The sequence below is a fragment of the Esox lucius genome, chromosome 3, assembly GCF_011004845.1.
Source record: "Esox lucius isolate fEsoLuc1 chromosome 3, fEsoLuc1.pri, whole genome shotgun sequence".
Classification (NCBI taxonomy): Eukaryota; Metazoa; Chordata; class Actinopteri; order Esociformes; family Esocidae; genus Esox; species Esox lucius.
The window spans coordinates 18,459,361-18,476,876 of NC_047571.1; the positions used below are offsets into that span (position 1 = coordinate 18,459,361).

Consider the following 17,516-nt stretch of genomic DNA (forward strand, 5'->3'; position numbering starts at 1 on the left):
GGTTTTTCCATAAGGGATAATTGAATAAAATTGATTTGATTTTTTTATTTGATCAAATGGATATGAATCATTTTTATTTGTGATTGACAGTGACTGGTAGCAGATTAATCAGGCTGGGGTAATTTGACATGCATCAAGACCAGAGGCATAAAAAGAATAAAATCACAGAACAAATTTTTTTTTTCAGTGACCATACAATATACCAAACCATACAATGTTGGTGCATTATAAATTATCCATGAAAATGATTACACCAGACATGCCAACTCCTCACATGGTGTTATCATAACATTTGTCAGTTATTAACTATGGATGAATGGAGAATATCCATGACCATCAGTAAACTACCAAGAAAATATTTTTTTATATCCAGATGTTTGCACAACTCTTAGATAGAAAAAAAGATGTAAAATAACTGGATTGGCCAGCTCTGTCCTATAGGATGGTAAAGATCTACAGGAACAGGATTAGTCAACTCTGGCCTACAGGATGGTAAAGATCTACAGGAACAGGATTAGCCAACTCTGTCCTACAGGATGGTAAATATCTACAGGAACAGGATTAGCCAACTCTGTCCTATAGGATGGTAAAGATCTACAGGAACAGGATTAGCCAGGTCTGTCCTACAGGATGGTAAAGATCTACAGGAACAAGATTGGCCAGCTCTGGCCTACAGGATGGTAAAGATCTACAGGAACAAGATTGGCCAGCTCTGTCCTACAGGATGGTAAAGATCTACAGGAACAAGATTGGCCAGCTCTGGCCTACAGGATGGTAAAGATCTACAGGAACAAGATTGGCCAGCTCTGTCCTACAGGATGGTAAAGATCTACAGGAACAGAATTAGAACTCCTTTCCACCATTGATGACACTACTTTCCATCTTACCAACTGTAGGGGGGAGGGGACTAGTGTTGGAGTAACTGGCGAGATCTACAGGTGTATAAGGGCCATCATATCATTAAGGATGACACTACCATTTACTGAGTTTGCATGTAATTCTCCTTTTCCAACTGCAGAGGGCTCTAGAATCTAACAGTTAACCCGGTATCCTCCCTGCGGGACATAAGAGCTTTCAAAGTAAAAATTAACACTAACAGACAGACAGACAGACAGACACCCAGAAACACACAACATCCAGTGATTGCCAATTTCTTTTATGTTTTTCACTAATGCTTCAGTTCTGGAAAATAATTTAAATGTATAATAATATTCCATTAAATTACGATATTTAAAATATATTTTGCCCTTTTTTTGTTTGTGAATACCATTACTATACACTCACCTAAAGGATTATTAGGAACACCATACTAATACTGTGTTTGACCCCCTTTCGCCTTCAGAACTGCTTTAATTCTATGTGGCATTGATTCAACAAGGTGCTGAAAGCATTCCTTAGAAATGTTGGCCCATGTTGATAGGATAGCATCTTGCAGTTGATGGAGATTTGTGGGATGCACATCCAGGGCACAAAGCTCCCGTTCCACCACATCCCAAAGATGCTCTATTGGGTTGAGATCTGGTGACTGTGGGGGCCATTTCAGTACAGTGAACTCATTTTCATGTTCAAGAAACCAATTTGAAATGATTCGAGCTTTGTGACATGGTGCATTATCCTGCTGGAAGTAGCCATCAGAGGATGGGTACATGGTGGTCATAAAGGGATGGACATGGTCAGAAACAATGCTCAGGTAGGCCGTGGCATTTAAACGATGCCCCTCACCATTACACCACCACCAGCAGCCTGCACAGTGGTAACAAGGCATGATGGATCCATGTTCTCATTCTGTTTACGCCAAATTCTGACTCTACCATCTGAATGTCTCAACAGAAATCGAGACTCATCAGACCAGGCAACATTCTTCCAGTCTTCAACTGTCCAATTTTGGAGCTTGTGCAAATTGTAGCCTCTTTTTCCTATTTGTAGTGGAGATGAGTGGTACCCAGTGGGGTCTTCTGCTGTTGTAGCCCATCCGCCTCAAGGTTGTGCGTGTTGTGGCTTCACAAATGCTTTGCTGCATACCTCGGTTGTAACGAGTGGTTATTTCAGTCGAAGTTGCTCTTCTATCAGCTTGAATCAACCTCTAGCATCAACAAGGCCCACAGGACTACCGCATACTGGATGTTTTTCCCTTTTCACACCATTCTTTGTAAACTCTAGAAATGGTTGTGCATGAAAATCACAGTTACTGAGCAGATTGTGAAACACTCAGACCGGCCCGTCTGGCACCCAAAAACCATGCCACGCTCAAAATTGCCTAAATCACCTTTCTTTCCCATTCTGACATTCAGTTTGGAGTTCAGGAGATTGTCTTGACCAGGACCACACCCCTAAATGCATTGAAGCAACTGCCATGTGATTGGTTGATTAGATAATTGCATTAATGAGAAATTGAACAGGTGTTCCTAATAATCCTTTAGGTGAGTGTAAGTGGGAAGCAACAGCCCAAAATGCATTATAATCAACAACAACCACTATCAAAGCATAGAAGAATATGCACAAAATGTCTTCCCACAAATCGACTCTTTGTCGCATTGAGATTCTTCCTAAATAAACGAGATAGCACATCAGGCTTCTTTTCCACACTCTACCCAAAGTGTGTGGGTGTGTGCATGTGCATGTGCATGTAATAGTAGTAGCTCAGAGAAGGGGTCATGTGTAAAGCTTTTTGATCAATCAATCAAATATATATATAAAGCCCATTTTACATCAGCAGATGTCACAAAGTGCTTTTACAAAACACCCAGCCTTAAACCCCAAGGAGCAAACAACAGAAGTGTTGAATTTCAGTGGCTAGGAAAAACTCCCTAAGAATAGCAAAATTTAGGAAGAAACCTAGAGAGGACCCAGGCTCAGAGGGGTGACCAGTCCTCTTCTGGCTGTGCCAGGTGAACATATTAAGATTACAATTGTAATAATGAATAAATGCGTGTGGGCTGAGTCTAGAGTCTATTTAAACTTAGTCCAGGTCGGAAGCATGATCAGATGGACAAGGACAGGGACAACACGGGGGAGGGGGAGGTGTCAGCACAGTGTCAGCTGAAATTGTCAGGCATCGTCTCGATCTGCAACACACCCAGTAGGACTCTGGACAGGGACAGCAACGGGTCCCCAAAGCCAGGTACTCCACAGATGTGGGCCAGGACCTCATGCCCACCTAAGTTCAAAACGGGAAGAGACTGGAAAAATTCATAAAATACATTCCTCATATCAACAAGGATTTATAGTGGAAAAGGAAAACTGACCCTACTCTCCCAGCACAATAATATAGCAGCGTGAGACCTTGGGACTGAGACAGGTGGGGGTCCGGCGACACTGTGGCCCTATCTGATGCCTATACTTTCAGGGTTGATTCTGTTTTGATCATGAAATATAAGCTGGAAAAACTTTTAATTGTCAGAGCCCCTCTGCCTGTCTGTCGCTTCTGCAGTGTGCAGTGTCCTTTCCACCCTAGGTTCCCCTAACTCAGTTGGTAGAGCATGGCAACACCAGGTTCATTTCTCCCAAGCAGCCAGTACAAAAAAAGTATGTAAATGTATGGAAACATTACTGTGATTTTCGCTCAATTAAAGCATATGCAAAATAAACGTACAAATACAAGAACATTTATATGTAAATGTGTGACACTGGGGACAGCATATATTCTTGTATAGCCTTCAGAATACCTTTGGTTTGTCATTTACTAAATCATTGTCAGAGATGGTTTACTTGACTCAAGTAATTTTCTACCTGTAATCTGGAGGACACAAACATACACATTGTGATCAAGCTGGTTCAGAGGGAGCACTGAGTAACAGATGGAGAATAATACAGTGGGGTTGCCTAATGCATCTGTCTCTGTCAATTAATCTGAAGGAATGGACAGACCAGGAACGTAGACATAGCTGTGGGGTTGAAGCACTGCAAACCCCACTGAATAATCTGAAGAAAGGCCACCTGCCCTCAATCGAGGTATTAAGCAAGGAAGCAGATACAAAAAAATCATTGCTGACCCCCAACCTGGTCTCCAACTGTTTCCAAAAATGTATTCCGACAAGTGGAGGGCAGGTGGAGTGTACAGGTCTATCATGATCAAAGAATCCGGACACCTGAAGTGTTTCACCACCTCAGCCAATACACTTAAAACATGGTATGGGTGGAGTAAAATTGCAGTGCCCCTTGATTGTTTAGTATATAATCACTCTATACAGTCTTCTGAACATTTCCTATGATACATTCACTGCGGCATATAGAATATATTTTTTTCTGTGTTAGGCAATATGTACATGTAGTCTTTTTATAGTGTTTTGCATTGGGGTGGGTGTGGAAAATATTGTGTTGCTAGATGTAGCACATCATTCCCCATGAATAGACAATGTCAATGTCAACTTTATTTATAAGACCGGTTTGTCTGACTCTGCACACTCTTCTGAACAATTCCTACATTGCTTTCTCTGTGGAACATTTAATAGTTTTTGAGCTATGAGGCAATATGTATTCCATATTCAGTCATTCGCATTGTCTGAATTTTGACACTGTAACATGTTTTTAACTTTTTATTGAAATTACTCTTAAATATGATCAAATATTAATTGTTTTCAATGTTTCGAGACGTACATCTTCTTAAACAATTAATAAATTCCATTTATGCCCGTTTTAAAGTAATACGTTGGCCTCTTTTATTTTGAATTTTTCCTCAGTTCGTGACCCGGAAGTTTTTTTTTTTTATGTTGCTCACAAGACGCTGGTCTAAAACAATTATTAAGCAACAGCAAGTGGTCGAGTTCTCGCAGAAATGCCAAATCGTGTTCCATGTTCCTTCCTCTTACGGTATTGGAGAGTTGGGAGGAACGTCTAGCGTCAAGGGCAGCTGAAATTTTAGGAAGACTTTCAGGTTTTGTACCAATTTATTTGTGTTATGAACAATTAGTGCATACATTTCACCAATGCAATTCATTGGTATTGCATTTGAGGGAATCGCAGTTATATGCTTCAACTGGCTGTATCTGATTAGCTAACTGCCAAAATATACAAAGTCTATTATTACAGTGCATTTCTCTAGGCAACAAACATGATTGTGCTGCTAATTGTACAACAAACCTTTGAAGAAAGTATTATTTTTGATTTGTTATGTAACTGATGTGGGAAAGTACCACTTGCAAAAAAATAAACCACAAAAGTATATTATTTGCACCGGAGAACGCAATAGACAACATGGTCACGTGATTTCAAATAGCACACTTGAACTGCATAAAAAAGGTCCGAAGTTCTCCTGGGACCAGTCTAAGACAAATCGTGTGAAAGAGTTCTGGCCAAAGGGCATCTACAATGTCTTTCCATTTATATATTTCTGTTAGTCTCAATAAGTCTAACAATGGAACCATAAAACAAATGGATTTATTTTATCAGTACAAAACTAGCTCATAAAGAATGTTTACTATGTGTATAACATCTGTTCTGCAGGATTTAACCCACCCGAGACACATCCATTCAACCATGTCAGCACTTAGTGGAAAGGTTCAAACGGTTTTGGGTCTGATAGAACCTGACCAGCTGGGTAGAACTATGACCCATGAGCACCTTTCTATGACCTTTGAGTGTTGCTACTCCCCTCCTGCCCCCGGAGACAAGACAGTGTCCCAAGACCACATCCAGATGAAAAACCTGTTCTGGCTGAAGCAGAACCCTTACAGCAGGTACACTATATTTAAATAGCTATATGGATTTAAAATACAATGTTTCACTTTCAATTACATTTGATGTCAACTTTTAACAGTCAAAAATGTTGACACTCTCATTCAATGGTAATTCTTTAGTTTTTCCAGTTTTAATATTATAGAATAATAGTGCAGACATCAAAACTGTGAAATAAGTCATTTGAATAATATGTCAACCAAAAAAGTGTTAAACAGTTAAATACATTTCATTTTGTAGATTTTTTAGTAGCCACCCTGTATGACTGCTTTGCGTATTCTGTGTTCTCAACTAGGTGGCATTCTCTTCATGAGGTAGTCACTTGGAAATTTGTTGATTTTCTTTCCTTCGTGCATTAAGGGTGGGTATACAGGAGACCACCATTATGCTTGTACAGTAGTAGTCTATTATATGGCAAGAACACCTCAAATAAGCTAAGAGAAACCACTGTTGCAAAAACCAAGTGCTAGGACAAAAATCCTCTGATGAGGAGCGCCATAGGAAAGGAAGACCCAGAGTTACCTCTGCTGCAGAGGAAAAGTTCATTAGAGTACCCAGTCTCAGAAATTGGCAATTAACTGCACTTCAGATTGCAGCCCAAATAAAAGCTTCACAGACTTCAAGTCACATCTTAACTTTTCATCTAGTCAGCAACTTGCTCAAATGTAGAGACTGAGCAAATTGGTGGGAGTGAGGAGTTGGTTTGCGAATTGCAGCAGAGCCCATACAACAGGTTTTCTAGAACCAGTCTACAACTTTTTTTTTTAACATTTGCAACCCTAAATGCAGGTAGTCTAGAACCTTGACACTATAGTCTAGAACCCTAACAGCAGGTTGTCCAGAACCCATACAGAATGCACATTTCTAAAACCACACAGCATTTAGCCTAGCACTTCTTCCAGTTGTAGCCAAAATACAAACATTTCTGCCCCTGTAACAATACTGCTGCTTTCTCTGCTTTTCCTCCTCCACCGTCTCCTTCCTCCAGCCACGAGAACTTGTTGCTGGTGCAGGAGACCGATGCTGTGCGGGAAGAGCTGCATGAGTACCGAAAGGCCGGCGGGGGAACCATCGTAGAAAACACCACCCAGGGCATTGCCCGAGATCTGCCCTGCCTCAAACAACTGGCCAAGGATACAGGCGTCCACATCATAGGAGGGGCGGGGTACTATGTAGATGCCACCCACACTGAGGCCACCAGGAAGATGACCGTGGAGAAGGTGGGGGAGGGTTAGGGTCCTTTGTTTTTATGTTAAGGCAATTTAGATGGTATAAAAGCCTAAGTATGATGTTTCCAAGTGGCTTTAGTCAGCAGTCTCCCACCTGAAGGAGCTGTTACCAGTTGGTGTCCGGTGTCTTCCTCTCAGCCCCCTTAATAACACCCGGTGTCTTCCTCTCAGCCCCCTGAATTACACCCGGTGTCTTCCTCTCAGCCCCCTTAATTACACCCGGTGTCTTCCTCTCAGCCCCCTTAATTACACCCGGTGTCTTCCTCTCAGCCCCCTGAATAACACCCAGTGTCTTCCCCTCTGCCCCCTTAATTACACCCGGTGTCTTCCTCTCAGCCCCCTTAATTACACCCGGTGTCTTCCTCTCAGCCCCCTGAATTACACCCGGTGTCTTCCTCTCAGCCCCCTGAATTACACCCGGTGTCTTCCTCTCAGCCCCCTGAATAACACCCGGTGTCTTCCTCTCAGCCCCCTTAATTACACCCGGTGTCTTCCTCTCAGCCCCCTGAATAACACCCGGTGTCTTCCTCTCAGCCCCCTTAATTACACCCGGTGTCTTCCTCTCAGCCCCCTTAATTACACCCGGTGTCTTCCTCTCAGCCCCCTGAATAACACCCAGTGTCTTCCCCTCTGCCCCCTTAATTACACCCGGTGTCTTCCTCTCAGCCCCCTTAATTACACCCGGTGTCTTCCTCTCAGCCCCCTTAATTACACCCGGTGTCTTCCTCTCAGCCCCCTGAATAACACCCAGTGTCTTCCTCTCAGCCCCCTTAATTACACCCGGTGTCTTCCTCTCAGCCCCCTTAATTACACCCGGTGTCTTCCTCTCAGCCCCCTTAATAACACCCAGTGTCTTCCTCTCAGCCCCCTTACTAACACCCAGTGTCTTCCTCTCAGCCCCCTGAATAACACCCGGTGTCTTCCTCTCAGCCCCCTGAATAACACCCGGTGTCTTCCTCTCAGCCCCCTGAATAACACCCGGTGTCTTCCTCTCAGCCCCCTTAATAACACCCAGTGTCTTCCTCTCAGCCCCCTTAATAACACCCAGTGTCTTCCTCTCAGCCCCCTGAATAACACCCGGTGTCTTCCTCTCAGCCCCCTGAATTACACCCGGTGTCTTCCTCTCAGCCCCCTTAATAACACCCAGTGTCTTCCTCTCAGCCCCCTGAATAGCACCCGGTGTCTTCCTCTCAGCCCCCTGAATAACACCCGGTGTCTTCCTCTCAGCCCCCTGAATAACACCCGGTGTCTTCCTCTCAGCCCCCTGAATAACACCCGGTGTCTTCCTCTCAGCCCCCTTAATTACACCCGGTGTCTTCCTCTCAGCCCCCTGAATTACACCCGGTGTCTTTCTCCAGCTCACCGACATCATCGTTAGTGAGGTTCTTCATGGGGCAGATGGGACTGAGATCCGCTGTGGCGTGATTGGAGAGATCGGATGCAGCTGGCCTATCACGGAGAGCGAGAAGAAGGTGCTGCAGGCCACTGCACATGCTCAGACCGAGCTGGGCTGCCCAGTCATCATCCACCCGGGACGGAACCCTCGTGCCCCGACTGAGATAGTCCGCATCCTGGAAGAGGCTGGAGGTGACATCTCCAAGACGGTCATGTCACACCTGGATAGGTGAGGGATTCTTGGAGGTGGGGTGGAAGGATGACAAGAAATATGACGATGGCTAAGAGTTTTCACTTAGTTAGTCATGTTTTCTGGAAAAACTCAGGACATTACATGGGTTTACAAAATAGTATAAACATTTCTGCTTAAAGAAGAAATTGGTAAGTTTCGCCCTCTAGCGTCTACAAGGGGAATATCAGAAACAATGATATTACAACTCTACATGGCTTTAGCAGTTAACTATAAAAACTATCTATCTAGAACTAGCTAGAACATTTGGAGTTACTGTTTTTATCGCTTCAGGTCCATATCAGCCTATGTAGTCCTACGTAATTTGAAAGCAATGCAGATATTTCAGTTGTTTCCAGTACTTTATCCCAATTTCTTTGAAAATCATTGGGAAGATGTTGACTCTGAGTGTGAGTACACCAACAATAACAAACTGTTGGTGAATTACTCCATTTCAAATGGTATCTTTACCCAGTACCCTTTATATTAGAATTTGCATTTTAATGTGATCGTATGGTGGGAAGCTTACCAATGCCACCTTGAAATAAAGCAAGCTTTTATATAGCAGTGTTGCTATTTAGATTTTATAGTACCGTATTTTATAATCAGGAGTGCAATTACATTCTTCAAAATAGCCTATTTTAACAGTAACCAAAAGGTTGCTAGATTAAATTGAACTGGCAAGATAAAACTCTACCATTCTGGCCCCTAGCAGTTAACACTAATTGTTCCCTCTGTGCTCATCGTGGCAGCTTCATGCACCTCTTCAGTTCTGAGGGGTCAGGTTAAATGTGGAAGCCAGATCTTGGTTGGACCTTTTTGTTTTTAATAACAAGAACAACATTCTATAAAGCTTAGTCAGCATTTGTGTAATTTTGCACACCATCAAGATGTCTGACTTGCACTTGGAGATTGTTTTCCTGCTGATGGCATGTTAAGGACACAGCCTCTTCTGTATTCCGAGTTATCTTTCGTCTGAATAGTTAAGGTTTCAAAAAAAACATTTCCACCTGGCGTACTGGACAATCAAACATTAATCTGGACTGTACTGAGTTCCTTCTTGATACTCTCTTCAAGCAGCCAGAAGTTAACAATTATGAATGTGCAGCTTTTTAAAATGCAAAACACTGTCTCGACAGCAACTTTGAACTGCAACTATTTTAGAAAGCATGTTGAAATGTATGGTGGTTATTTAAGGGATTTTAGTGAAATGCAGGTGATTTGTAATGAAAACATTGGTTTTGATATCCAAACAAGTACCCACAAACATAGCCCTATGGAACCCAAAATACAAATTATAAATAATAGCTAATGGTGATGATAGCAATGAAGAGGGAAAGCATTGCATTTGGTCAAGTTTGATTGAGAACCTAGGAAATTACATTAATTTTATTTACCTGTCATCAGTAAGTGATTGAGGTAATCCTAGAAAACCATGGCTGTTAAGGAATCTAACAATACTAATCATTCTGCTGAAAGGTAGCTTTGACGATGACTGACAGAAAAGTATTCATGTTTTCTTTTGTTTTTTTTTAAATAGGACAATATTTGACAATGGAGAGCTGCTAGAGTTCGCTAACTTGGGAAGTTATCTTGAATATGACCTGTTTGGAACAGAGATGCTGAACTATGTTTATAACCTGGAAGTGGACATGCCCAGTGACAGCCAGAGAGTCAAGACGTGAGTCCCCTTTTTGTTGCTTCCAAATCAACTTAACAAAACCAAAATGGCAAAATCAGACCCGCCTGCTTTGATGTCTCTCCCTTTTCTCCCTCCCCCCATAGGTTGGCTTTCCTGGTCCAGGAGGGTTATGAGGACAACATTGTCATCGCCCACGATGTCCACACCAAGAACCGTCTAACCAAGTATGGGGGCCACGGCTACTCACACATCCTGAAGAACATTGTGCCCAAGATGCTGAGCAGAGGGATCAACCAGACCCAAGTGGACAAGATCCTCATAGACAACCCCAAACGCTGGCTGACATTCAAATGAAGTATCACAATCAGATCACACAGGACAGAAGAAGGCTGCTACTTAGGCCTTTGTATTTTTCATAAGCTATTCATACATGAATTGAAGTGTATTATGGGGAGGTAAATTGGGGGGAAAACCTTGAGTTGTTGAACACAATCCACATTGTAATAGGTAGCTTCAAATCTTTATTTTAATTTATTTCACATAATTAGAGCCCTAAGAATAAAAGCTTTAATGATTATTAATAATAATGAATAAACAAAACCATCCATCTAAACCAATGCTACTAGATACAAAAAGCCTTCATTTCTATTCATTTCGCTGTCATTCTCTCTTTGAAAATAATTTGTAGTCTAATTATGTAGCGTGCCAATATTAAGAAAAACAAATATAAGTAGACAAAGCATTTCTGCCCATACCAAATTCAAGGACATGGACTGCACATTGTCTCCACATTCATAAATATGGTACTGATTAGTTTTATAGGAAGCCATATTTTTCTGCAATAATGACAAAAGTAGTTAGATTCAAAGTTTCATAAGGATATGTTTGTATTGGTAAAAGATAGGGTATGAAATGAAACAAAAATAAAACTTTCCCCCAAAAAAGGTTTTCGGAATTATGCTCTGCACTTCAATTGACAATTGATCAATTGTCTGATGTCACACAGTGACTTGCAGCAGGAGGGAGCTGATTGGCTAATAGGTTGGTGTAAGCCTTTAGCTGTGAGGGGTAGGTAGATGGCTACTAAGTCGTGCTGAAGGACATGGTCTACCCTTTTCAGATAGAATCACAGTGACTTCAAAACGTAAGCCACAACATCGCAAAAGCTACATAACTGATGTGACATGAGGACCTTTCGATAGGACAAAAGTTAGGGATAGAGGTAGGACTGTGTTTTTATTTTGACACAACGTACTTTTTTTAATGTGATCAGTTAGTATTACTAATTTTCAATATGAATTACAACCGGCCAGCGGATATGCTATTAGGCCTACATATATAACATCAAATCCATGATTAACAAAACGTTAAGTCGTATTTTATAGAACCATCAACAAATCTCTAGAAACTATACTTACCAGTCTGCGGGTCGAATTTGGCCCTCACTATCAAATAAGCGCTAAGAAGGACTGAAAATTAGGAATAAAACGTCCACTTTTGTTTAAAAGTTGTTTAAAGGTTATTTGATAATGAGGGACGCATTCAACCATAGTATTGTTTCTGTTTGTGTAAATACCTCTGTTAAATGGCAAGTTTAAGTTAACATTTGGTTGAGGATGTCATGCTATAGATTAACTTGAACAACCCATACGTGTAAACAATAAACTTAAAAGTTTGAATTAAGTAGCAAATAAATGCTGCTATGAAGTTAAATCTTACACAAACAGCCTGAAAACACAGGTGTTTCTTTTTTAAAACGGCGCTTTAAAAAAAGACATGATTATAATTTTCCCAATGTAGTGTTATGTTGACCTTGGACAAAATAACACCTAACAAAAAAAAAAAAAATCTTCACTTTCCTTTTCAAATAGTTATGATTTATTTTTGTAAAGTATCATTTAAATATGGAGTACTGATTGTAGGTCAAATTAGTCTTTGCACCTGTTTCAAATTAGTCTTTGCTGCCTCTTTCCTAAACAATTATCTTAATATTTCCATTGAGTACGTAAACTGGGATCACAAGACAATACACTTACAACATTACTAAATAAACCCAGTTGCAAAAACAAACTGCAAATGAAGCAAGAACACAATTTCAATTTTACCCGCCGTACATAATACTATCTTAATGCACAATAAAACAATCTCCTTCCGTAAGTTCAAAGATCACAAATTGGTGTTGCGCACGTAACGAAGTGATGTTAACTTCTGCGTCAAGATCCCTCGGTCTCTTCGAAACGATGGCGGTTTAATCAATCCAAACGAGAAAAGTTGTAGTCACATATTGTTGAATAAATGGTGTCCTGCTAATCAGCGTAGATTATAAAACCAGAGAAGGTGCTGTACTTGTTGTTGTTTCCCCCGTGCGCCTTGCCCCCGTCCAGCTTGATGTAGATATCGTCGCCAGGCTCAAGATGCAGTACGACGCTGTTGCTAGCGTAGTCGTAGTTCTGATCCGCGTCTTGGGCGATAGCGCTGGCGCGCACCTGCGGATCAATAGTCATTATTAGTCACAAAACGTTCTGATCTTCGGTTAAAACATCAATTAATTTAGTTTTTGAAGTTTAAATGATAATGATGGGGGCGCGTGAATGGAACTTCAGCACCACGGACAGTTCCACGCAGATTATCTTAAAACCATAAACCATATACATAAACAAGTATAAAAAAATACATTAATAATGTTATCTGTCATCTATTTTGGTTACTTAAGTTTTGTATACTATTTTTCTTACCTGGTTGTTTTTACAAAGATCAGCCCACATACTGGTGCCGTCTCCACCTCGCATCAGCACATGATAGATGAAGAAGTAGATTCCCGGTATCGAACAGGTGAATTTTCCAGTCGTAGGGTCATAGTGATTGCCAAGATTTGTGACCACGTCGTCAAATTTAAGCACCTCGTACCCCTCGTGCTGTTTTTTCAACCCGGCGTAGAAAGCTATCTTTGGAACGGTGTTATATGTAGCTGCGCTTATGGCACTTGTTGCTCCGTTTGTTCCGGGCATTCCCGGTGGCCCTGGAGGTCCGGGCTCTCCTCTTTTCCCAGGCGGTCCTACAGGTCCGGGTGGTCCTGGCTCACCAAGAGGACCTCTAGGGCCAATTTTTCCCGTGCGTCCTGGCTCTCCTTTGGGACCTTGGATGAAGGTTGGTAGAGACTGAACCAAGCGAGAGTCTGTGATTGTATTTGTTTTGTCAGTGGCGGTAGATCTGGTCTCGTGAGGGTCACACACCATCTGACAGGATCCGAGCATCTCGTAGCGCCCGGATGTCCTGGCGGAGTTGACCAGCACTGGAATCAGGATAACTAACGTTAACACCATGACCACTCCAAAAACACCTGTTGCTATTATCCGCGTCCGGCCGGCCAACCTTATCCTGAGTGGATGGTCTTCCAGTCTGCTTCTGGACGAAATGTTGGCAGATTGACGATCCCCGAAGCCAATGAAGTTCAACGATTAAGATATATATTTTTTTATGAATAAATATGTATGCGTTATAGGAGGCTTATGAAATATTATCGTATTGAAATAGTATTGATGAATTTAACTTAAAGTCCACGCTTCTTCCTAGGCGACGATATGACTCAATAACTTCACACTACAAACCGTCTTTTGTTTGTTGTCATCTGCAACTCGCAAATAGTGTACGGATAATAGTATTTTACATAGCTTACTAAGTTTTGCGCGAAACTGTGATGAAAAGCATTTGAGTTCACTTTATGCGTTGCAATGAAATCCTCGAAATGGTCAAAGCAATTACATGCGTGAGTGTTTTGGACAGACGGGGAGGAGGGAGGGACGATGCTAACTCTGATATTAATGGTGTAAGAAACTCCTCCGATTCATAATGTAAACTCTTCCATTAAAGGGTGTGGACAGGGAGAAAGATAAGCATTTATGAACATTTCATATCTGAATATCCACTAACAGAGGCTTTGTACAGTTTGCTTTGTGGATCCGCATAGGGTGTACCCGGTACCTGGCCAGTTGAATCCATTGTGTCCATTGATTCACTTTAGATTAGAGAAAGTCACTGAAGCCACAGAGAGGGAAGACATCAGTGTTCGGTGGGCATGGGGGATATTTCTGAAAACACATTGAAAGATACAATTCTGGATACCTCTGAGGGAAACAAATGGCCATTGTATCCACAACTGTAATATCGATCAGATGAAAGTGTATGCTACGGATGGGAGTTGTCTGTTACTTCAGTGTGGGCCTGACTGTGTACATCACAATACACCACAGTGATTTAGCGTAGTCTAACTTAAGCCCGTGATCTTTTAGTTAAACTAAGTCACAGAAGGCCCATGACAGCAGGGGAGCAAGCAGCAGACCAGCAACAAGTGTTCACTGACTCAGCCTCCATATGTGGGTGTTTGCTGTGTGTTTCTACATGTGCCTCTATATGCATGTCATGTGACCTCCCCCGTTATGTTTAGTCCTGCCCTTCTGTGAGGACTCGTGATGTACAGCCCTGGTTGTCCAGTCAAGCATCGGGCCACCCGGACGTTTTACTGTTCATTTCTAGCCCTAGATTACCACAACCAAATTAGCTAATGAGGGCTTGATAATTACATGCAGCAGCAAGATAATTCAGGTGTGGAAAAAAAATCCAGAAAATCACATTGTATGATTTTGTTATAATTAATTTGCATTTTATTGCATGACGTAAGTATTTGATCACCTACCAATCAGTAAGAATTCTGGCTCACAGACCTGTTAGTTTTTCGTTAAGAATCCCTCCTGTTCTCCACTCATTACCTGTATTAACTGCACCTGTTGGAACTCGTTACCTGTATAAAAGACACCTGTCCACACAATCAAACAGATTCCAATCTCTACACAATGGCCAAGACCAGAGAGCTGTGTAAGGACATCAGGGATAAAATTGTAGACCTGCACAAGGCTGGAAGGGGCTACAGGACAATAGGCAAGCAGCTTGGTGAGAAGGCAACAACTGTTGAAAATGGAAGAAGTTCAAGTTGACGGTCAGTCTTCCTCGGTCTGGTGCTCCATGCAAGATCTCACCCCGTGGGGCATCAATGATCATGAGGAAGGTGAGGGATCAGCCCAGAACTACACGGTAGGACCTGGTCAATGTCCTGACGAGAACTGGGACCACAGTCTCAAAGAAAACCATAAGTAACACACTACGCCGTCATGGATTAAAATTCTGCAGCGCACGCAAGATCCCCCTGCTCAATCCAGCGCATGTCCAGGCCCGTCTGAAGTTTGCCAATGATCATCTGGATGATCCAGAGGAGGAATGGAAGAAGGTCATGTGGTCTGATGAGATAAAAATAGAGCTTTTTGGTCTAAACTCCACTTGCTGTGTTTGGAGGAAGAAGAAGGATGAGTACAACCCCAAGAACACCATCCCAAACGTGAAGCGTGGAGGTGGAAATATCATTCTTTGGGGATGCTTTTCTGCAAAGGGGACAGGACGACTGCACCGTATTGAGGGGAGGATGGATGGGGCCATGTATCGTGAGATCTTGGCCAACAAGCTCATTCCCTCTGTAAGAGCATTGAAGATGGGTCGTGGCTGGGTCTTCCAGCATGACAACAACCCGAAACACACAGCCAGGGCAACTAAGGAGTGGCTCCGTAAGAAGCATCTCAAGGTCTCCAGACCTGAACCCAATAGAAAATCTTTGGAGGGAGCTGAAAGTTCGTATTGTCCAGCAACAGCCCCGAAACCTGAAGGACCTGGAGAAGGTCTGTATGGAGGAGTGGGCCAAAATCCCTGCTACAGTGTGTGCAAACCTGGTCAAGAACTACAGGAAACGTATGATCTCTGTAACTGCAAACAAAGGTTTCTGTACCAAATATTAAATTCTGCTTTTCTGATGTATCAAATACTTATGTCATCCATTTTACTTCGACAATGTTTTTGCTAAAAGTCACTTGTGGCATGTCGTTGTTCATTATGTAGTGGGTCATATTAACTGTCAGTTGTTCACTCTGGATAAGAGGGCCTATGAGATGACCAAAAAAATTATAATATATATATTGCCCATCTCTGCCCTATGTAGATGTTTGAGAACTCCTGCTTTAGGCTATTGAAAGATTCAGTTCATAACAAGAAAGGCTTTGACAGGTTGAGCTTTGACATGTTGTTTGCAGGCTGCAATTTGCAGTTAATTTACAATCAGCCTGGGACAGTTCTGGGGAAGAACTCAGCATTTTTGACAACCGGACAAGCCAAGCATTCAAAGGATGAATGAATAAAACATCAAGACAATTTACCGGGATGTAGATCAAGGTGTTTTTTGGTATTCTAATGAGCTATGAGGTGCGTTGTCAGATCACCTGAACATCTCTTTGTCAGATAGTGGGAGTTTGGGGAAGAATTGTGTTTGACAGGTTGACTTGACTAGGGTGTAGAAATAAGATGCTGGCTGAGTTAATTCTGAGGCATCCCTGTAAGTTTGTGAGAGGACAACATCGGAGCCCTACAAAAAACTAGTGCATCACATAGGAAGCCTGCAACAATGTCATGCCTACGACATTCATGTCTAAGTTAAATGCATTGAATATATTCATTTGATCAGTTATCTACCATTTGAGTATACACAAAAACCAATGAGAGCTCCATGGTGCTTTTCACACATTCTGTTCTTTCTCGTTAATTCTGTAAATGTCCACCTTTCCCCCATACAACTGCTCTGTCAATGAATGGTACAGAGTGAGAGAACAGTTGAACTCAGCAGGGAAGAGATAAGCGTGACCACACCTCCACCCACTCAAAGCGTGTCTAGAAGCCCATCAAGGCTATCCTGAATAGGCCTACATTACCTCTAAAATATTCAGCGTCTGATTCAGACTGGTATCTCCAAGACAATTACTCTTGTTTCTTCTATATTCAGAGAATGTGTTTAGGGTTTCTTGGCTGATTATGCATTTTCTTTGTGGTTTCTGGCATTAAATACTTAATCCTTCTCAGACTTTAGACTAGGCATTGTAGTAACAGTCATACCATTAACAGAATGACAAGAGAAGGGAGCTGGTTGTCTAGGGATTGAACAGAGAACAGTGGGGAAAAATGACAGAGACAAGGCAGAAAAACAATTATGCCAAAAAGAAGTGAACTGGAAGACAGTGTGATTCAGATGGCAGAAGAAGACAACAGTAGGATGTAGAAAGCAGAAGAAGACAGTGGGATATATAGAGCTGAAGAAGACAGTAGGACATAGAAAGCTGAAGAAGAAGACTGTGGGATGTGTAGAGCTGAAGAAGATAGTAGGACATAGAAAGCAGAAGAGGAAGACAGTGGGATGTAGTGAGCAGAAGAAAACAGTTGAATGTAGAGGGATACAACTGGGATGCAGAGAGCAGAAAAA

General features: G+C 42.0%; 2 protein-coding genes across 2 annotated transcripts; one reads left to right on the forward strand and one right to left on the reverse strand.

Moving 5' to 3' along the window:
• Positions 1-4,707: 4,707 nt before the first annotated feature.
• On the forward strand, positions 4,708-11,116 carry pter (phosphotriesterase related). The gene is made up of 6 exons (XM_029115594.2): positions 4,708-4,873; positions 5,443-5,675; positions 6,662-6,893; positions 8,261-8,526; positions 10,067-10,207; positions 10,312-11,116. The coding sequence occupies exons 2-6, from the start codon at positions 5,476-5,478 to the stop codon at positions 10,520-10,522; spliced, it is 1,050 nt and encodes a 349-aa protein (XP_028971427.1). The 5' UTR covers positions 4,708-4,873; positions 5,443-5,475; the 3' UTR covers positions 10,523-11,116.
• A 734-nt stretch (positions 11,117-11,850) lies between these two features.
• c1ql3b (complement component 1, q subcomponent-like 3b) lies at positions 11,851-13,697 on the reverse strand. Its single transcript, XM_010886665.3, has 2 exons — positions 12,904-13,697; positions 11,851-12,654 (listed from the first exon to the last, which is right to left on the reverse strand). The coding sequence occupies exons 1-2, from the start codon at positions 13,489-13,491 to the stop codon at positions 12,475-12,477; spliced, it is 768 nt and encodes a 255-aa protein (XP_010884967.2). The 5' UTR covers positions 13,492-13,697; the 3' UTR covers positions 11,851-12,474.
• Positions 13,698-17,516: the final 3,819 nt, after the last annotated feature.